At 34.2% G+C, this 23,014-nt stretch overlaps 1 protein-coding gene across 3 annotated transcripts in view; it reads right to left on the bottom strand.

The window, feature by feature from the left end:
• LOC106062065 (uncharacterized) overlaps positions 1 to 22,376 on the bottom strand; it is a 105,451-nt gene extending 83,075 nt beyond the window's left edge. For all 3 annotated transcript variants that reach the window (XM_056023347.1, XM_056023345.1, XM_056023346.1), the window contains exons 1-5: positions 22,184 to 22,376; positions 6,844 to 6,921; positions 6,101 to 6,160; positions 3,619 to 3,747; positions 3,043 to 3,135 (exon numbers count right to left, since the gene is read on the bottom strand). In XM_056023347.1, the coding sequence (XP_055879322.1) occupies positions 3,043 to 3,135; positions 3,619 to 3,747; positions 6,101 to 6,160; positions 6,844 to 6,921; positions 22,184 to 22,271 (448 nt within the window). In that variant the 5' untranslated portion in view covers positions 22,272 to 22,376. The remainder of the gene's footprint in view (positions 1 to 3,042; positions 3,136 to 3,618; positions 3,748 to 6,100; positions 6,161 to 6,843; positions 6,922 to 22,183) is intronic.
• Positions 22,377 to 23,014: the final 638 nt, after the last annotated feature.

Here is a 23,014-nt window from a genome sequence, read left to right on the forward strand (position 1 = left end):
TTAGGCAGTAATTCATTTGTCGACAAACAAGTTATGTGAGATTGTAAAACTCTTTAAAATAGATTTAATATCTCGATAAAAGAGAAAATGATAAAATAAATGAAAGTCAATTTCTTTCCTTGCAGTCGGAGGTTGGTTTCATTCATTTTCGTTAGATGTCTACCCTATAAAACAATTTATTTAGCCATCTTTAAGTCATCGCCAACCGATGAATCTTCCTGCCTGTTTCTCAAAAAAAAAAAATTCAAAAATTGTATTTAGGAGCTTAACAAAAGGAGCAATAACAAACCCCATTGAAAATCCAGCGAACTTTAGTTTACAAGTGTTTAACTTGTTGCTCTATTTGTTTCACAAAACTGTTAAAAGATGAGCTTATCTTATTTTGGGCATGGGTTTGTATTTTATTTACAATTTTATAATAAGATTCAAATACAAATTAAATTTTGGGCACAAATTTTAACAAATGTTGCCTGTGTATTATGACTCACAAGGTGAATAGTGGATAGATGTGATATTACTTATGAAGCCATTGTAGTGTCTAAGCACTGATGGTTTCCTATATGTCATCATAAGCTACATAACTAGACAAATTTGAAATAATATTTCATCATTAACAAAAAAAAGTCTTTTTGTGTCACAGATATGTTTTGAAAAATTTTTAATTTAGTTTTAATCAATTTTTAAACAAGATCATAAGACTTTTAAAAAGCTATGCATTTTTCTAAGAGGCCACTATAAACATATCCTGCTTTGATGTTATTTTTTTATTTTTAATATTGTTTAATTTTTATAATTTTAATGAATATTCTCAAATTATTTTTGGATAATGCTATATGTTCGTGAAGCCAACTTGGTTTCATAAACTCATCTGAAAATGCAATCATTCAAAGTAGAACAATGGAATACTTTTTATTTAGTGGCCACTCAATAAAACTCAGGAAAATACTCCTTTACATACCAGAGAGTTTTCTTAACAACACTTTGTCAATGTTTTTGTTTAAAAAAGGTTAAATTATTCTATTTGAATTTTAGCTGTAGCGTTGTTTTTTTTAATTAACATTTTCATATCAATATATTAGCATATGTAGATAAAATAAACTATAATCAGATACTGTATTACCTAGTTTGTTAATTAAATCATCAATGTTTACGCGCGCAAGATCTAAAGACAATAGATACCCACCAATTACAGCAATAGAGTAGGAATTTAGAAATAGAAAATGGAATTCCCGTACTCAATTTCTAACGTTGTTTATATTCTTAAATTAGAAGCAAGCTAACTATATTTTGCCTATATTTCATTTGCCTGCTTTAATTTTAAGGAAATTTTTCATTTGTTTTGCTTCAGTGCAGCTTTATTTCTCCTTTTCCCCTTTATGCCCAGCGCCCCCTGACCGCCCCTATTGTGCCCAGCTCCCCCCTACAGCCCATTTGGTTCCCAGCACCCCTCAATTTCATGACAATGCCCCCCAGAGGGCGATAGCACCCCCGTTGAAGACCACTGATCTAGATCTATATTTTTTGTACATAATGTACTTAGTATATAAAGTTCTTGGAAGTCAGCAAATTCAAGAACATCAAAACTAGACCTAAACTTTTTATTCTACTCTTAAACCCTGATTGAATTGACCACATAGAGTGGTCTCAGATCTTGATTGAGCTCTCTTTTCAATCAGCATAATTTTAGATCAAGAACATGCGGTTCCTGTTACTTCTCGCTTGGAGCAATTAGGAATCTTGGTATAGCTGTGTATTGATGATGCAAGTCAAGGCTCAAGTGAATTTGTGAGTGAATAATGCTTTAATTTTCCTTATCAGGCTTAGCACTACAGATTAAAGTTTAATCTACAGTTTAATCAGAAAAAGTAACTAAAAAGACAAGCTTTAAAAGCATTCACCCCAGATTGTTAAATGCAAACTATTTTATTTTAGTTAAGTACTATCATTTAGAGACTTGGTGGTTGAGTGGAGTCCCAGGTTTTAATCCTGGTGAAGACTGGGATTTTTAATTTTGGGATCTTTAGGATGCCTCTGAGTCCACCCAATTCTAATGGGTACCAGGCATTAGTTGGGGAAAAGTAAACGCAGCTGGTCATTGTACTGGCCAAATGACACCCTCATTAACAATGGGCCACAGAAACAGATGCCCTTTAAATTGTTAAGGCCTCCGCGCGGTGTTGATTCTTGGCAATCTGTCTAGTGTAGATCTGACTGGAAGTAACGCTGAACTCAACTACTTCAGTAACACCGGCGAAAGGCCGAAACAATCAAATATGTAGTCGACGCTGATATGTTGTTCTACAAATATGTTTAATACTCAAGAAGGGAATCGTCCGATGTCAATTATGTCGTACTCAAGTCTACTACTCTACAAGAAGCGTCTTCCTTTTAGCGTCACTTAGAGCGTTCTTATTTTTTAAAGATCTGTCACGTCACTTGTCGCTAATTAAAACTTTCCCCTTATTCCCGAAACAAATAACTAATTCCTAATCATGTCATAACAAAATCATCTAGCCATCTAGATCGCAAGGTCTGAAAGGGAAATGTACTTTACTTTGTTATCCTTAGACACCATTGCCTTTAACATTTGCACTTGCTTTTTATAACCCTTTGTTTTCTTCTCAAAGTGATGGAAAATGTTCAAATTCTCCACTCCATGCTTTCCATGCACTCAACTCTTCTAGTTATGCCACATTTCTCCAACAAAAGTTATGGTTTGTGGCTTTTTCAGTGCATGTACCAAAGGTTTGGAACTCACTCCACTTTGATCTAAAACAACATGCTTTACTACATTCAAGAACATTAAGAACTACCTGTTGAAAACTTTTTTAGATTAGTTTGTCATTTTAACTTAATGTCTGCAATGTTATCACAGCACATTGAGCCTATATTATGTTGGTTAACAGCACTAGATAATTTTTATTATTATTATTATTAATTCCTCAAAAAATGAAAGTCCTTAAAGGATTTCTTTTTAACTAACACAGACCAAAATAGACCAAATGTGTTCAATCACATTCATTAATAACAGTGAAATCATACCATTCAATGCTGGCTGGTTGTTTCCACTAGAGACAATAGGTTTACCATCATCTTTTTTTGCCACATTGTCTTGGTTGGATAACTTTCCCAAAACTGTTAAGTACAATAAAAGTTAATTGAAAGACAAAATGATAGAGTTTTTTTTTTGTAAAGAACATTATGCAATGGCTTTTTTTTTGTGTTAAGATAAATAGTAAATGAAACACTTGTGAAATTAATCCCCTCTCAATCTTGCTTACATTATATGAGTGTGTTTCACAGACAATGAAAAAGTTGTTAGCCTCGTTCAAAGAAATGAGATGAAATCCTTAGCATTAGCTATGATTGGAATAATGTTGCCCACAACAGCAGTTCCGCCACACACACAATCTGGGTAGCTAATGTGTCCAAGGGAATGGCAGGTACCTGATACAGTCTGGGATCAGCAGTGTTGTAGGTTCTACCGAGAGTAGCACTGTGTGCAAGCAACCTAAGGGTCACCAGCTTCTGATTTTTTATTGGGTTAACTTTCCAAGCCTCTCCCATAGCATAAGAATGAGATTAGATTTATGAGACATCTAAACAAAAATGTCTTACCATTGCTGACACCTTGCACAAGTTTGCTATCTAAAGCACTTATGCCATCATCTTTTTTAGATGAGTCATCTTTCTTAGTTGCATCTATTTTAAGGTTTGTATTAGCTTGAGCACTAACACTCCCTGCAACTGTAAATGGACAAATAATTTACTGTTAACATATAAAAATAATTCACGTTTTGACATAATTTTTAAAGGATAAATAGGGGGCATGGTGGCTGAGTGGTTAAGCGCTAGGCTTCAGAGCCTGGGGTCCTGGGTTTGAATCTCTGTGAAGACTGGGATTTTGAATTTTGGGATTTTCAGGACAACCCTGAGTTCGTCTAGCTCTAATGGGTACCTGACTTTAGTTTGGCAAAGTTATTACGTGTGCATCGTAGTGTAAATATGGAATCCGCAGAATGGTGCGAATGCATATTGAAAGGAGAGGAGAACCAAAATGGAGAAATAGAAACAAAATAGTGTTTAGAGTGTTAATTAAGATTAAATTATTTATAAACTATGATTTTGTCGTTTTGGTGTTGGTGTGTCGCTAAAGAGACTCATCACATAATAAGACATAACAAATGTAGGTTAAAGGCGGTTGGTCATTGTGCTGGCCACATGACACCCTGCTCTTTAATCATTGGCCAAAGAAACATAATCTTAACTACAAAGGATAAATAATCTGTAATATAGAAATTTACAATAATACTTTTTATTTCAGTTCATCAAAAAGAAAATAAATAGTTTTAAAATGCATCATCATCTTGTATTAGTTAAAGCTTTTAATGTTGCATATGCTTTTTTGCAATTGCCAACTTTCAAGGTACTATCAATTATGGTGGACTGGTCACTGATCCATACGTTATGTATTATTACAAGAGAATTTGTTACAACCTTTGACCCTCATGTAACTAGGCCAACATGTAAGACAGACACATTTTTTATAAGGTTTTTTGTAACCTTATTCATATCAAAAGATATTTGATATTGATATTTGACATGCATTCTACTAGACAGAAGGGTACACACAAATTTTTTAAATAAACATACAACCCATAAAACTAAAGACAAGGCCTTTTGCTCAACAGCTCATTAAGATACAATGTATGGCAGAAAGCTAAGTTTTCTTAACTCTTTCTCTCCTAATTAACGATACCATCATTGATTTGACCCCATTAAATTCAAGTAATTTTCATTTTATAAACTTTAATTTTGTTTAATATAAAAAGAGCATGCATTTTCCTTTAATTCTATATCAAAAGTAACGTTTTCTGATTACAAACAAAAATGTTATTGAATTTTTATCATAACAGGGTAGAATGTACAAATGTGAAAAAAGAACAATTGTCAGAACGTGGAAAATAATTACAGAGATAAAGAGTTAAAATATAAATGTTGATACTGAATACCCTGTAATATTTGTTAACCATATTCTTTATGCTTGCACAATCAGAGAATGCACCCTGGTTACTTTTTCCCACTAATGTGGATGCTTGTTTTTCTTCTGTTTGGTGCCTACAGGTACAACAGTTTTAATTACCCTGCTTATGGTGAGTATTGGAACTGTTTTGAATAGCTACACATACGTTAAGCTGCCATAGTTTTGGATGGTGGTGTTGCAAGGACTTTATCCTTAGGGTCTCTGGGGTTGATGAGTGGGTGTAAGTTTTGTTTATTTGTGATGATTTGTGAGTTAGAAGGACATTGGAATTGCTTTTTAACACTGATATTCGGGGGGGGGGGGGGGGGCATAGTGTATGTTGGGATAGTTGTAGTAGCAACCTGGTCATGATCCTAGTAGGCAGTGTTTTCTCTCATAGTTGGTATTTGTATTTATGGTCCACTAGTAGCCATTGGTAATATAATACTTATAATTTGTTTATGCTTTTACAAGGCTTAAGTATTGTTACAAGCAGATGAGAATCTTAATCATACATCAAACAGACTCATCTATAGATAGTATATTATGAGGACTTTGATCTTGATTCAACATATAACAATATATCAATAATAACCTCATTTACGTTGCTCCATTTTTGGATCCCTCTATTTTCCTCTTTCAACATGTATTCGCACCATTCCACATTCACACCATGCTGCGCACGTAACAAGTATATATAACCTCTTTAATTGTAACATTACTATAAGTTCATGAGCCTGAGTGGTATTGGCTTGTAACAACATTTACTAGGTCTAATGACTTCTTTAATTTGTTGAATGTGTACCTTGAGGTTCCTCAAGGTTTTGAGATGTATGAGTATATTTTGAATTGTTACCATTGTGTAAATAATTTATTAATGTTTCACTACTTCATTTAGTGTCTTACTGTGTTACTACAACCTTTTTGTATATTATGAAGTATAGAACTTGGTACATCAGCCTAGTAGCCACTTTGGCAATCATACCCTCAAACGAACTTATTGACCACTCACACAGCCTGCTGCCCATTACAGTCTCTACAGGATATAAACTTTATAAACATTAAAATGCACAATACCTTGAAATGAGCTTTGTTTTTTCTGTTGCCCACTAAGCTGAGTATTTTTTGTGTCATCCCCTAAAATATAAAAGTAACTTAGATTAAATGGCCTAGCTGCCCAAGTGTTTCAATTTTCAATAAGTTATTAAATATGTCAAATAAGGCAAAGTTGCAAATTAGAAAAGGATGTAGAAATATTTTTTATGACAATAATGTACTACTATCAGTACAAAATATTCATTTAATTGTCTTAGTTCCTGTTCATCAGATAAAAATATCTTATCAAAACATGTAACTTAAAATTAGATAATATAGCATTGTCTTAGATTCCAAAAATTAAAGATTTATTGTTGGTCAAAGCACAAATTAAGAGAATGGCTACTATAATGATCAACATATATTAACAATGATATTAAATCTCACTTTGCTTTCAACTTTTTGAAAAGTGTAAAATCATTTGTATTCAACATAGAACAACAATCATAGTTTATAGAATGTTATGAATACAGAAATCTGACATCAAACAAATTTAATAAAATTAAAAAACAGTTAAAAGCTTCAGATGATCTAGATCTAGAATTCAAGTATATATTTTTTTAGAAACACTTCTAAACAACTGGTATAAAAAAAAAGATGACTTAAAACAATGAAAAATTAATTATCATCAAAGACAATTTAGTTATTACATTTATAAGGTACACTGCTGAAAAATGAACTAACCTAAATCTGGGTCTACATTTTAAAAAGCTTTAATGATCTACCTTTTAGTTGAGAGCTTTTGGTGTCATCTTTTTTAATTGTGTCCTGTGTTTTTGTCCCACCTAAAGTCAAGCCGGCTCCTTTGGAAAAAAAAATGTTATTTTTTTTTTTTTAAATTGGTATGAGACAAATATCATTTAATTATAGGGCCCTAAATATAGCACATTAGGAAGACAAGAGTAAAAATAGTGAGAGAGAATTGGACTGTATATATTTTTGTTTTAGATTATATACGCTTGCTATTTAAAATGAAGATACGAAACTTTCCCTCCCATACAAAAAATATAATGTGTATGGTACATACTAAAATAAATATTTAAATATATACTACATATGCCATGCAGCACATGTATGTACATGAATAAAATAACATTTTAAAATATATATATTTTAACAAAAATTTATTTTATAAAATGTATTTTCGTGAAATTTTGCAACAAACAGGCTATTAAATGAATACCTTTTTTTGTGTTATTATTTTAACCTCCTACATTTAGGTGTTATCCTCTAATTGTTGAAATGTATATATTGTGCCTAGTAATATCAACAAGGAAAATTAGTACAATTTTATAATTCCATTTTAATGTTGATCCAATATCAAAACTAGTATTGTTACTAGACAGTTTTCATTCTGACAATATTTAGATCTAGAATCTACATCTTGGTTTTATTTTATAATTCAAAAAAGAAGACGCATGTGAATAGGTCAATCTAGTATAATCAAATTTTGATGTGTCAAAATAATTTTTTTAATTAAAAATATGGATATTTAAATCTAGATCTAGTATTAGATTTAATGATATCAAAAATGTAATTGATGATGTTATAATGAGATATAAATCTATGAAGCTGCAGATGTTTTGATGATAGATCTAGTTATTAGTTAATCATAATTTGGCTCAAATATAGATCTAGTAAATCTAGTTATTCTCAATAGTAAACAGAGGTGTTCATACATCAATCTATTTGTGACATATCTTATTTGTAAGTTTCATTTTTGAAAAAAAGCTTACAAATAGATCTAGATTCTAGATATAGACTCTATATCCCAACATAAATATATGTTATTAAATATTATATATTATGACAGGTCGTTGTCGGATTAAAACTTTTTTCCATGCATGGGTCAACTTGCCTAATTTGGCCTTGGGCACATAGATCTAGTTTGCAATATATAATATATACTAGATTTACTAGATATAGATTAATTCAAATTCTGTAGATCTAGATCTCTAATGTTGTGTAGTCTAGATTCTAGATCTAGAATCTATATATTACACTAATTACAGTATATATCTAGCATTTTCTCAATTTAACGACTGTTGGAGTATTGGCAGTGTTGAGAGTGTTGTTAAAATTTTGAAAGGCTTCTCAGTCATCTGCCTTAAAGTCAAAATAAAGACTAAAGTTGTCACCAAAGTCTAAAGGCAGTAAAGGCAAAGCTCAGCTGAGACTGAAAAACACCTGTTCAGCTTGTTGATATTTTAAATAATAATAAGATTAAATCTAGATCTACTAAGACAAGATGATCCAAATCTAGACAAATATACTGATATTATATACTATATTATATAGACTCTAGTGACCTAGTGATATAATATAAATATAGACATTATAATAGATAGATTCTAGATCTATCTATTTCTTATCTTTTTATCTTATATAATACAGACGTTACTTCAAAAAAGAAAATGATTATCTCCTACTACGCGTCATGCATTCAGTCATGCATATTAACCAATGACTTAAATTCTGCCAAGTCAATGGTTTTTCTGGCTAGCTCAGGCAATCCATTCCATGCTCTAATAGCACTAGGGAAGAAGGAGCATTTGTAAAAATTTGTCCTAGCATATGGGATGGGGAATGTGCCTTTATCTTTGTGTCTTTCTGAGTATTTTATTAAATTTTGTTTTTGTATAATTTGAAGATTCATGTTTATGTGTAATTTCTACTTTACTTTTGAGTCTTCTGTCCTGAAGGCTTTCTAAATTTAGTGATTTTACCAAAGGTGTTACTCTAGTCAAATGTGAATATTCATTTGTTATGAATCTCACAGATCTATTTTCTGTCTATTCCAGTTTCTTAATGTTTTCTTCAATTTCTTGAGGAACTTGTCTTGAGGGGTCCCAAACAGTTAACAGAGGATTTAATTTAATCTATATTGAATATCTAGACCTCTATATTCTATATCATTATTATATATTATATATTATGATAAATGTATTAGGTAGATAGTTAAGATAGGGGTAGACCTATCTAACTATAACTCATAGATTAAATAGACATAGACACTTGGCATGGTTCAACTGACTCACTGTATGAGACAATGAGTGTCACTATTTATGAGTATGACATATGAGTATGACTAGTAGTATGACAAAAAAAATGATTGACTAACATTTGAATATCTTATGGTTATCTTCTTATGACTTATCTTATATGATACAGACGTTACTTCAAAAAAGAAGATGATTACGTAGATCTAAAAGCATAAGGCTAGGGTAAATTAAATATTTACTAGAGACTAGAGGTCTAGAATATAGCCTAATATAGGTTTAGATCTAGAAATCTAGATCTTTGAATGATTGCAAGCGTATAAAATTAAATATACAAGAGTAGAGTCCCTTTAGTTATTTGTAGCTCTAGATCTAGATTCTATTTTTTTATTCAAGACCAATGAAATATATGTCCACGTGTTTAAAATTCTCAAATGCAGTTCTAATTTTAAATCATTTAAATTCAACATCAGCAACTTTTTTTTAATTGTTCGTTTGGTGACAACTAACAAAAAATATACCCAAATAGCCTTTATTAAGATCTAATTATTTTATACGTATTGAAACAAGTATATCAATGTTTCAGTCTAAGCCAAAATATACTAGGTCTAGGTCATTAGTTCGTGTTTTACATCTTTACAGTCATCAGGCAACGCCGCCTGCGCTGGCTCGGACATGTTTGTCGGATGAAGGACAATCGTATCCCAAAATCATTCTCTACAGGCAACTCGCGTCTGGCTCAAGAAAAACTGGTTGCCCACATCTCCGTTACGTGGATGTAATAAAACGGTGACGAGAAACAGTGACCAAGAAAGCTATGGACAGCGTAAAAACATGGGTCTCAGCTCTTGAAGAAAAGCGTGCCATACAAAAATTGGCTGGAACCTCTACCACCAAAGCGAAAGCCACCTTGACCTGCAATATATTAATTTTGCTATAACCCCGTCATGCGCACCGCCATTCAAGATAGTGCAGAACTTCCCAGAAGGTGCGCACTGCCAGAAACTAGACAGAAAAAGATGTTGACATTAGAAGAGAACGATTTCCGCCCAAGTCTAGAGCCAGTATGAAGAGACTGCTAAAAGAAGTTGTTTTGTGTACTTGTGATGTCCTGTGAATAAACATAGTTGCCTCGTTGAGTTGCCTCCCTTAAGTTGTTACAATATTATATATTATTCATAGACATAAAAAAATATAGACTGGAAAAAGGGAATAGCTTCATGTAACTTGAAAACATGTATATCTATTGTATTCGGATTTCCGAATTCTGAAAAATTGAAAAATTGCATGATCTTCAGTCTTAGAGATTAAACAAAACTCCTAGACCATAGACATAAATAAATATAGACTGGAAGTAGGAAGTTATTTTTATTTTGGGGAAGTCAAATATGTTTTATGTACTATATCTATGTGGGAAAAAAAATGGCGGCAATTGAGCTTTAAATTCTAGGACTAACATTTCAGCCAATATATAATTATGATCTTTAGTTTTGAAAAGTACAAAACTGCCATATTCCCAATATTTTGCCTTTGTGTCATAATCATAGACATAGACAAATATATATATATAGCATGGGCGTAGCCAGGGGGGGGGTTTTGGGGGTTCAAACCCCCCCCCGAAATGAAATCCCCCCCCGAAGGGGGGGAGTCGGAATTTAGTGACTGATTTTTTGCTTTAATTTTGTTTATTTTAGGTGAGATTTTAATACTAAACCATCACTTTCCCCAGCACAACCAAAGAGGTTTTGAGTTTAAAACCCCTACCAGGGGGGTTCGAGTTTAAAAACCCCTACCAGGGGGTTCGAGTTTAAAAACCCCTACCAGGGGGGTTCGAGTTTAAAACCCCTACCAGAGGGTTTCGAGTTTAAAAACCCCTACTAGGGGTTTTGAGTTTAAAAACCCCTACTAGGGGTTTTGAGTTTTAAACCCCCTACCTGGGGATTTTGCAGTTAACTCCCCCTCTTCTATAAAACAAAACAAACAAAAATGCAAACGAAAATCCCCTAATTCCAAGAGCACAGTTAAGGAAGATTTTGATTTTAAAACCCCGTCTAAAATTTACGATAAACCCTCTTTAATATAAAAAAAAGCTAATTACGCACTCAAAATGTTATGAGCGTAGCTAAATGGGTTTTGACTCAGTTTTGAGTTTAAACCCCACTTCAGCGGGGTTTGAAGGTAAAAATACCTCTTTAATAATAAAAACAAAGCAAATTATACATTAAAAATGTTATGAGTGTAGTCTAAGGGGTTTTGAGTTAAAACTCCCCTCCAGTGGAGTTTGAAACTAAAAAGTACCTCTTCAATATAATTAAAAGAAAATTACTCACTCTAAAATCTATGATCGTAGTCAAAGGGGTTTTGAGTTTAAACCCCCCGCCAGGGGGGTTTGAGGATAAAAAATACATCTTCAGTGTAAGAAAAAAGCAAATTACGCACTCAAAATGCTATGAGCGTTGCCGATAGGGGTTTTGAGTTTAAACCCCCATTCAGAGGGGTTTGGTGCTAAAAATACATCTTCAATATAAAAAAAGAGCAAATTACACACTAAAATTATTTGAGCGTAGCCAAGCCAATCGGCGGTTTTGAGTTTAAACCCTTCTTCTACAGATGGCTTTTTTTTAAAGTTTAAAACCCCTACAGATGGTTTTGAGTCTAAGATCCCCCTACAGAGCATTTTGAGGTGGAAAACCCCTAACAGAAGATTTTGACGATAAAACTTCTCTTTTCGATATAAAATCTAAAGCAAACTACAGTCACTTAATTCCAAGAGCGTATTCAAGAGAGGTTACACATTTTTACCAGTGGCAGGGCTCCATTAATAAACTGCAGTGAATCATCTACCGAAATTGAAAAACACTAAATGTAGCTCAACAAAGATGGCTAAGACAGATTTTAGGAGTCAGTTATAGAGATCTGGTCTAAATCAAGGAAATCCTATGCTGAACTGGGAGTCGACCCCTTAGTAAGATTGTGAGAGAACGACGCATGAGGTTTGCGGGACATTTTCTCTGACAAAATGAATTACGCATAAGAAGAGTTGCAATGATATCCTAGTACAACTTGACGCCACTCATTCATGGAGGTCCTCATGGTAGGTGGGAAGAGGTTTCATACATTACCAGTGACAGATTTTTATGGAAAGAGCTTGACGTCAAATGCTCCGAACGGCGTGGGAGGGTCTAAGTCAGTAAGAATAGCACATCAGGTTTTTGAAATAAAACTTTCTAATAGCAGGAAAATGCAGTGTAGATACCTCAGAATATGCATTTTGTTGGCTTTCAATACCAGAAATAATGCTTGGCGGCGGGGCTTCGCCCCGCGCTGGGGAGCTCCTAGCGCTCCCCCAGACCCCCTTGCTAGTAATGGCGGGCAGTCTACAATTTTATGGAAACAGCTTGATGGCAAATGCGCCGAACGACGAGGGAGGGTCTAAGTCAGTAAGAATAGCACATTAGGTTTTTGAAATAGAATTTTTTAATAGCAGGAAAATGCACTGTAGATACCTCAGAATATGCATTTTGTTGGTTTTCAATATCAGAAATAGTCCTTGGCGGCGGGATCTCCTAGCGCTCCCCCAGACCCCTTTGCTAGTTATGTCGGGGAATCTACAATTTTTCCACTAACTAATGGAAGAACCTATTCTAGGGCACAATAAACGTCTTCCAAAAGAATGAAGGGTCAGAATGTAATAAAGATAATGTACACACACACACACACATAAATACATTTTTTTTTCGCCGGGGGGGGGGGGGAGGAAAAAAATTCACCCCCCCAAACCCCCCCCCCCCCCCCGAAAAAAAATCCTGGCTACGCCCATGATATATAGGTTTGTGATGTGGATCTATGTTTGTTAACATGGCTTCGTTATTTATGTATGGCGTCGTCTTATCGATTCAAAATGTTAGAATTAGTTTTTAGTCAAAAAAGTCAAAGAAAATTAGCAGAACGTGCTCTAATGTTCGTAGTACGATAGGCCAAGGATAAATTCCAAATGTTGAAAAAAAAAATTAATATTATACACAGTAACGTTCAGTTTCAGTAATTCAGAATAATTCAGTATCACTGTGACTGTGACTGTCACTAATTTAATATTGATAGATCTAAATCTAATAAATATGACTAATATTTGTAATAACTAGGTCTAATATTTTCATACTTTTTACTACTAACTATTAAACTAGTCAGTCTAACATCTATGCATGCAGACTATAGACTAGATCTAGTATAAGTATAGAATATAGATTATAGATCTAGTGACAATCTAGTTCTAGACTATTTATATACTAACTATAGACTAGACTATACAGATTACAATTATAGTTTATAGTATAGTATAGTAGTATAGTACTAGTAGTAAGTAGTATTTTTTTAATATAGTATTTATATTGACTAGATCTAAATCTAAATCTAGTATTTAAAACTATTTATAATTATTTTAATTATGTAACTTTAAAGGGTAACTCCGATGGTTTTGACAATTTTTGATATAATATGTGTTTTGATTTATAGATAATGAATATATTATTCTTTTTTTTTTATTTGCAAGAATAACTTAGTAATTGATGTTTTTGTGACATAATTTTTCTGCGCATCCAAAACAGTCAGATTTTCACTGAATTTCTGTGTGACGTCACGACGGTGCACTCAAATCCTATTGATACTCATTGATAGGGAGGCGAAAAAGAAATTATCTTTGATAAAAAAAAATTTTCGTTATTACATCATTAAAATACTTTAAAAGAAATTTCTAATGGTGTATAAATTATGACTGTATGTTTGACCGTAAGAAAATTATGATTTGGTGTGCTGTTTCGACCTAACATTGGTTGACATGGAAAAAGTGATGAGAGAGCTTGACGCTGGCTCAGCCGGCGAGACACACCCCCAAGGTCAAAAGTTAAAAAGTTGGAATTGAGTTTCGTAGACGATAGATCTACTTATTAAATAAGAAATTTAATAGTAGATCTAGTATTCGTAGTAAATTTCTAGCTCACAAATCTGATTTCATTTATATTTATGAACTTCAGTTGTTTAAAATGTCTCAGTAGTATCATTAATTGAATTCTTTGGCCTGGAAATCCAATGTATTGTTGGTACTGCACCTGGACGTCCTGGTATTAAGTGTTAACTTCAATTTTTTTTTTAAAATCCTATTTCCACAGCAATGAAGTTGCTGAAACAGCTTCTCTCAAAATGGTTTGAGCATTAGCTAATGCCTTTGTAAAATATTTGCTCTTCAGGCGAATAAATTTTCCCCATTTTCCCTTTAAAACTTCATCTCTTGGAAACAAATGAAAAGAGACACTAATTTCTGTGTCAGCATACTTGCTGATTTTATCTTTGTGATTGGAACTACCGCAACAAGCTGAAGAACAATATTTAATTTTCTTCAAGTAGAAATAGAGGTTTATAAACAATGACCGATTATAAATCAACGTGGAGACTAGATCTAGCTGTGAAGCGTAACAATAAATGCGATCCGATAGGTCTAGATCTAGACTAGAGAGTTTATCGGTTATATAGGTCTAGATGTATATTTAGCCAGCACCCTCGTGACGTCACGTTTTTAAAAACTAAAAACATCTCGCAGAACCCCGTTTTTTTGGGGGCGTGGAGAATTTTCTGTCTAATTTATTAAATATAAAATTTTCCGAGCATTTAAATAAAAAATGATATAATGTTTACTATTACAACTTTTTACGCAGAATTTAAATATGTCAATAACTAAAATTTGAAAAACTATATATAAAATCTAGAATTCTTGGGGTATATAGGTTATGGCTGAAAAAAACAAAACTATAAATACTTTTAATTTTACACTGCTCATAACTGCTGTATAACTCATACAAACTTATCTTTTCCCAAATGTTTCCCATAATAATTTTTACTTTATCGTCCAGTCTATATAGGAAAGGCCCATCAGCGAAATGGCATATAAAGCGAACACCTCCCCGTAATTTTTATCCATTCTTATTTATTTCAAAAGTAACTGCAGAACTAATAAAATGGTATTACAAAGACTCCATTTTTCTACATTTCCCACATATTCACTTTCGTTTTCCCTCATAAAATAAAGCATAGCTGAAGGTCAAAGTTGACATGTATGGAAATTTCATTCTCAAAACGTTTCCGGATAAACGAGAATAGGTCCGAACTTAAGGCGATTTTAAAGCACCAATGGACATTGGCCGAAAAAGATTTGCATATTGTACTTGTAAATAGGTGAGGAAATAGTTAACTATAATAGCTAAGGCTATTTATTCCGTTGAAAAAAATATATTATGGGGTGTTCGCGTAAAATGACCTTTTTAACTGAAAACCTATTCAGCGAAAGCCCCTATAATAAGCTTTAAAAGCCATTTAATTATAACTTAATGACTGATTTAATCTGTTTTTCTTTTTGTCTTATCTATTGTTATTGTTTGTTAACTGAAATATTAAAATAATAGGCCTATTTTTAACCTTAACCCAATGTCTTCGATTTCGAAGATTAAGGATGAGTGCAGTACGTGTTTCACATGACTACGCCCAGTTACGACCAGCATATTTTCCCGCATTTTCTTTCCGTCTAAAATGTTTGACTCGCAGCTCTCCAACAGTCTCTCAAATGTCATATGCTGGCAGTTACTTTCCTCTGTGGCAGTGAGGGTGAAATGACGCTTCAATTGATCTTAACAGCGCTTAGGCCTATACAGCTTATACGGGGGTGGGGGTGACCTCTGTTTTGCCGTCCTCCTTTTTTTAACTGGCTGGTTAACCTCTTGTTACTAATTAATGATATTAATATGTGTATAAATGTTTAAAAGATCAGAATTCATTTTCACAGGGTTCCCCCACCATTCTGAGATTAGGATTTCAGGAGATTTCCAAGAGTTTTCCAGGAGAAAATATTCGATCTCGGGAGCGGAAAAAATGCGAACTATATATTTAGTAATAAATATAAGAATTATCATATAATATACATGTATAAAGTTACAAGATCTCTCCTGAGCCTTTCGTCTCCATGCCCGAAACCCAAGCTGTTGTAGATCTGCCTCCCATATATCATCAATTCATCGCATTCGGGATCTGCCTTTGGGTCAATCAGCGCGCGTGTGTGTATATGTGTGTGTGTGGGGGGGGGGGTGGAGATCGAGTTGTTGGTGATTAAGTGCACTGAACATGTGTTCTTAAAAAAAATAGTCGCAGTAACGAGAGTTTATGAAATGGAGAGTAAAACGACGTGGACTAGCCTATAGGGAGGAGGCGAGATAGAATTTTGTAGTTCTTTCTTTTAAAAATATTTGATCGCAAGTTTCGTAGGCTATATATAGACATCAGTTCCAAGCAGAGAAAGGAGATGTGGAGCACAAGAAAAGTGAAAAAAAAATTAGGCCTAATGCAACAAGGAGGACAATAGTTATAATGCTTCATGGAAGAAGTTAAATGATAGAATTAATTGAAGCATAATTTCCTATATTTTAACATGCTATTTCGCTATTTTTTACGGCCTTTCGCTCATTATGACTCCCGCGAAAATTGCGTTCGCTGATTAGGTCCGACCCCTACCGTAAGTTGACTTGAATAATAAATTTAATAGCTGATTTGGAACAAAGAGTCAAATTTAGTTTTATCGCCCAATAGCTGAGGATTCCGCAGATGTTTTCATTTTTTAAATAAGTTTAGCCATTGCGGAGTTATAAATTCTAAACTAAAAAACTGGCACAAAAGCGTTCGCCATTGGTCCTTTCCCATATATATATGTCTATGTCCTAGACATAAATAAAGTACACAGAAATGCAAGTCACAAATTTTCGTTTCATAAAACTCTATTATTGGCCAGTCTATGATATTATTATATGTGGACACGCCCATCTAACCGTTAGAATATGGATTAATATTTGAAAGCGTAAGCAGATATACAAACAAAAAGCAAGATATAATGGAAATAGTGGCATTGAACTGAGACACTTCCCTAGTGCTATTAGAGCATGGAATGGGTTGCCTGAGTCAGCCAGGAAAACCAGTCACTTAGCAAAATTTAAGTCATTGGTTAACATGCATGACTAGATGACGCATAGGACGTAATCATCTTCTTTTTTTTTTTTTTTTTTTTTTTGAAGTAACGTCTGTATTATATAAGATAAGACACGGTGCCATAAGAGATGCCGCACCATGTAAAAATAAATGACGTAGACTTGCTGCTGAATATTTACAATTTGGATTTCTACCGTACAAAGGTAACAATGATAAGCCACAATAATATTAAATAGCTACGTTTCAATGCGTTATAAAACGGAAGTTTGAGTTCTGCTAAATTGAAGTGTCATCTTGTAAAAACTCACAATAAACTGAAAGAAAAATTCGTAGATTTCTCTAAAAGTCACTCAACAGTATTTTAAAATTAGCTGAAAATTATTAGCAATGCGACAACAGTGAATAGAAAAGGCTTAATATATTATTGCATTATGAATAGCGCAAAAAGCGCAAACGGTTTCGGAGAGTTTGATTATTATGTCAGCGGCTTTAGAAATAGGCCTATGCGATTTGGGGCTGGGTCAGGTGTCCGCTTACTTCGTATGACTTGTAGGGGTCCTTTAACTAAAAAAAATTTGAGAATCTCTGACCTAGGTTCAGGGCCAGATTTAGGGCAGATGGGATCTACTGATGGTTATCATGACTTTAATTTGTAGGATGCATTAAAGGAACTAAGAAATATAGGCTAATATATAATATATACTGTTGTAACCCTGCCTTGCACCAGTGCTTGAGGTGCGCACTAGTGAACGTAAACAGGAAGACACTAGGAGGGGGAGAAAAAGACTAGGACAGAGAGAAGAACATTGCATCAGGGATTGTGAAGAGTCTGAATGTTTGGAAACTAAGAAGCCAGCTTTTGGTGCTGCCTGAAGGTTGTAGAAGGGACCTGGAGCGAAGCGGGGAAGACTGTCGTTGGTCCACATTCGGGTTGCTGTCTAAAGGACTGGTAAATTAGTAGAAAGACTCTGAGGAAGCTGAAGGATGCTATGTGTTTGTCCTAGTGAATAAACACCTGTCTTTATTTCCTGTTACACTGTGTTGTGTTGCCTGCCTTTACGTTGAGTGCCTACCCAAGAGTTACAACAATACTTTGTTAACTTTCCAACTTCACTTGTAATATGGTCATATCAATTAGTCCACCACTTGACTTCACAAAATGTATTAACTTATTAAAGAATAACGTAATTGTTACATGACTTCCAACTTGATCATAAAATAACTTGCTATAACAACTGACTAGAAAAACTAATTAACTTCAAATCATTTCATTAACTCTACTTTGCTTCAACCACGAAACTTGCTACAATAGCTGGTACCACTTAGGCCTACTTTGCTACCACTAGTGTACTTTACTAACTAAATTCTCGTTCTGTCATACGACCTTACTTCGGGTCATACCTAACTCACTTTCACGCCCTGCATTCACACTATTCACCAAAGTAGGCCTACTATGAGGTACAATAACATTTATAAATATAAATACCAGAATTGCTAGCTTAAGAGTATAGAAATTCTGCCTGTGATAAACACCATTAGCAAAATCATTAAATTTGGAGATGCTTCAAAAAAGAAGACTAAAAAATAGAGTATCAATAATACAAATCATAATTTACAAATACAAAACTAAAACCGAATAAACAAAATACACAGAAAGACACAAAGATAAAAATGCGAAGACAAATACGTACAAATGCTCTTTCTTCCTGATGTCATTAGAGCATTGAAGTTTAATTGTATAAATTAGTTCGGATCAATCATGTAATTAAATTTGTATAGATCTATTCTAGGCCCCCCCAAAAAAATCTGTGAGATTAGAAATATTTTTTATCAATTGTTTTGGTTTAGCGCTATTTCATGGTTTCAGCTTTCTCGGTACGTGACGTTTTGGCGCCGCCGTTTTGGCGACGGGACGTTTTGGCGCGAGCCGTTTTGGCGACGGGACGTTTTGGCGCGAGATATCATTTGACGATAATTTAATAAGCACGTAGCTTTTTTTTTAATGAACCCTTGAATTCCAGCGACTAAGGCAAATAACCATGGTGTCTATGTAGGCCTATATGTAATTTAAAGTATTTTGAGAAACATGGTACATGTATTATAGTTTTACTTATATTAGCAAGTGTTTGGTATGTATAGCTGGAGATACCATACAGTTATTAAATAAACCAATGTTAATGTATACAAATAATTGCATCAATTTTTAGTCCTTCATCGTTTCATTTTGTTTTTAATTTTTAAAGTAATATCTTAAAAAAAATTTTTGAAAATAAAGTGTGCCTCTTAATAAACACACATACACAAGCCAAAATGTTTATTAAAGAAAATGATGTGAAAAACAAACACACATTTACATTTAGTACGTGAAAAATATGTCTTAACACAAACACTCATGCAAAACATAGATATGAATAATTCTTTTAAAAGAAATAATACAATAAACGTACATAATGTTTTTCGCGCCAAAACGTCCCGTCACCAAAACGGCTCGCGCCAAAACGGCGGGGCCAAAACGGCGGCGCCAAAACGTCCTGCTTCGCAGCTTTCTCAATAGGCTATTATCCTATAACTTTTCTGGACCACATTCTAACCATTCTGCTAGTAATCTGCTTATGACTTCAGAAGATTGTATAGTTATGTATTGTTTGTTTCAAACTTACTTTAAAGCGGCGACGACCTATAAAGGGGACTAATTCAGTTTATACCACCACCTCAGTCAAATACAATTTCTTTCCCTTGTTCGAGATACCAAACAAAATAATTAATTAACAATAGTTAATTAACTAATTGGCTAATTGTCTTTATTGATTCTTATGTTGTCACGTAAAAGAACTAAGTTTCAGCTAGATCCGAGATCGAATGTTGGAGAAATAACGTGTACAAACATTTTAACAAACAGACAGACAAAGTGAGTTGATATAAGCTTTGTAAAAAAAAAAAAAAAAAAAAACACTACTATTAGAATACTTTCGATCTTATTATAGACTAAAAAACAATGCCTTATTCTAAACTAGAATTATTGTTACTGTTATTATAGCAATAAGGTAGGCGTCTATATGGAGGGAGGCATAATGTAAAAATCTTGTTGAAAATCGATTTATATATATATATATATATATATATAACATGGGCGTAGCCAGGATTTTTTTTCGGGGAGGGTTTTTGGACACCCCCCCCCCCCCGGGCGGAAAAAAAAAATATATATATATATATATATGTGATTGTGTGTGTGTACATAATTAATCTTTATTACATCTGACCCTTTCGGAAGACGTTTATTGTTCATTGTAGACTCCCCGCCCTTGCTAGCAAGAGGGTCTGGGGGAGTTCGCGCGCTGCCCCAGCGCGGGGCGAAGCCACGCTGCCGGGCACTATTTCTGGTATTGAAAGCCAACAAAATGCATATTCTGAGGTATCTACAGTGCATTATCTTGCTATTAAAAAGTTTTATTTTAAAAACCTAATGTGCTATTCTTACTGACTTAGACCCTCACGCGCCGTTCGGCGCATTTTCCGGCAAGCTGTTTCCGCAACTCTTATTTTGTGTGAGAACATGTCCCTCAAAACCTCATGCGACGCTCTGTCACAATCTTACTAAGGATTCGACTCCCAGTCCGGCATATGATTTCTTTGATTTAGACCCGATCTCTATGACTGACTCCTAAAATCTGTCCGTGTCCATCTTTGTTGAGATACATTTAATGATTTTCAATTTCGGCAGAAGACTATTCACACTTTATTAATGGAGCCCAAGCCACTGGTAGAAATTTGTAACCTTTCTTGACTACGCTCTTGGAATAACATGCCTGTATTTCGCTTTAAATTTTATATCGAAAAGCAAAGTTTTTTCGTCAAATCATCTGTTGAGGGGTTTTAAACTAAGAAATCTCTGGAGTTTTTTTTTGTTTTGTTTTTAATTCAAAACCCCATTTAGCTACGGTCATAGAATTTGGTGACTGTAGTTTGCTTTAAAATAATATTGAAGAGAGAGGTTTTCAACTCTAAACGTTCTGTAGGGGAATTTTAAACTCAAAACCATCTGGAGGGGTTTTAAACTTTAAAGAAAAAGCCATCTGGAGGAGGGGGATTTACACTCAAAACCCCTTTGGCTACGCTCATAGATTTTATAGTGTGTAATTAGCTTTTTTTTATATTGAAGAGGTACTTTTTAGCTTCAAACCCCAACTGGAAGGGGGGGGGGTGAAACTCAAAACCCCTTTGGCTACGCTCATAGAATTTTGAGTGTGTAATTTGCTTTTTTTATTTTGAAGATGAGGTTTATCGTAAATTTTGGAGGGGGTTTTAAAATCAAATTCTTCCTGAACTGTGCTGTTGGAATTTGGGGATTGTTGTTTCCTTTTTTTTTTGTTTTGTTTTATAGAAGAGGGGGATTTAACTGCAAAAACCTCTGGTAGGGGGTTTAAAATTCAAAACCCCCTGTAGGGGGTTTTAAACTCAAAGCCCCCTTGGTAGAGGGATTTGTATCTCAAAACCCCCTGATAGGGGTTTTTAAATCTCAAAACCCCCTGGTAGGGGGATTTAAACTCAAAACCCCCTGGTAGAGGGTTTTTAAATCAAAACTGCTTCGGCTGTGCTGTGGTAAGTGATGATTTAGTATTAAAATCTCACCTAAAATAAACAAAATGAAAGCAAAAATCAGTCACTTAATTCCGTCCCCCGGGATTTCATTTCGGGGGGGGGGGGGGTTTGAACCCCAAGAACCCCCCCCCTGGCTACGCCCATAATATATAACGATACTTTTTATTCTATGATCCATTAGGTAACAGTAAGTGTACCTGTCACCATCGTTTTTTTGAAGAAATGAAGAAAAACTATTTCTGTGCTAGCATTTTTTGTTATGTAATTCGACTTCTGTACCCTATTTTCGGATCTAATGAAGGCCTAGGCTTCTATACAGGGGATAACACTATTATGTTAGAGCTGACAATATTTGCTCATATTCTCTACCTATTTTAAACAAATTTAATTGCAATGATGAACAAAAGTGAAAACAAGGGATATATTTAATGTGATTTTAGTAACTTACCCAAATTTAAACCAGCTAAATTGAAAAGACCTAAAGTCGACGTCGCGTGAAGTGCGACCAGAAAGGTCAGCAACCAGACGACCCTCATGTTGTCTCCCTTTAGATCCCAATGTCAGATATTCTCTTATCTTTAGAATACAAAAACTACAGACCTAATATACCAATACAGTGACGAAAAGTCACCGTGGAATGATGGACACTGCACTTCGAGCCACAACCTTATATACCCTGGCTGTCCATCTGAATGAGATTATGGCTTGCTATGACTTGGCTCAGATTTACAGGATTATCCAACGCCCTGTTCCTAGTGACGTCGTTAATTGAATTTTTCCTGCAATTTTTACTTCTTTAATAATAAAAAAAAATCGCAGTTCGCAAATAAATGAATCTAGCTCTCTTGTTCTCTCTCTCTCTTTCTCTCTCTCTCTCTTTCTCTCTTCCTCAGTTTTTGTCATCTAGATTCTACATCTGCCTCGTGACCAGTGGGGAGAAAGTAGCTGACGTGGGGAATCAATTCAATGTGTACACCTTGGTTTGTTGTATATTCATGTGTAATGCCCAAAACTTTTGGGCGGTGGAGGAGGAGATCAATCCCGTACAGTATTATTGACATTATTTTACAAATTGATAACTAAATGTCACATGAGCGTTACAACGAATTAAACTGAAAACAACAAAAACTTAAAACGAAGTGTTTAATTGTGATAACTTCATAAGTAGCTAGCTATACGTGTACGAATATATAACTGGGGGGGGGGGGGGGGTTATGGTAAGTAGAAAAGAAAAAGCGTTAGCCACCTCTGAGAGTTAAGCAGCGTTTGTATATGTGTT

The sequence above is a fragment of the Biomphalaria glabrata genome, chromosome 3 (assembly GCF_947242115.1).
Source record: "Biomphalaria glabrata chromosome 3, xgBioGlab47.1, whole genome shotgun sequence".
Taxonomy (NCBI): Eukaryota; Metazoa; Mollusca; class Gastropoda; family Planorbidae; genus Biomphalaria; species Biomphalaria glabrata.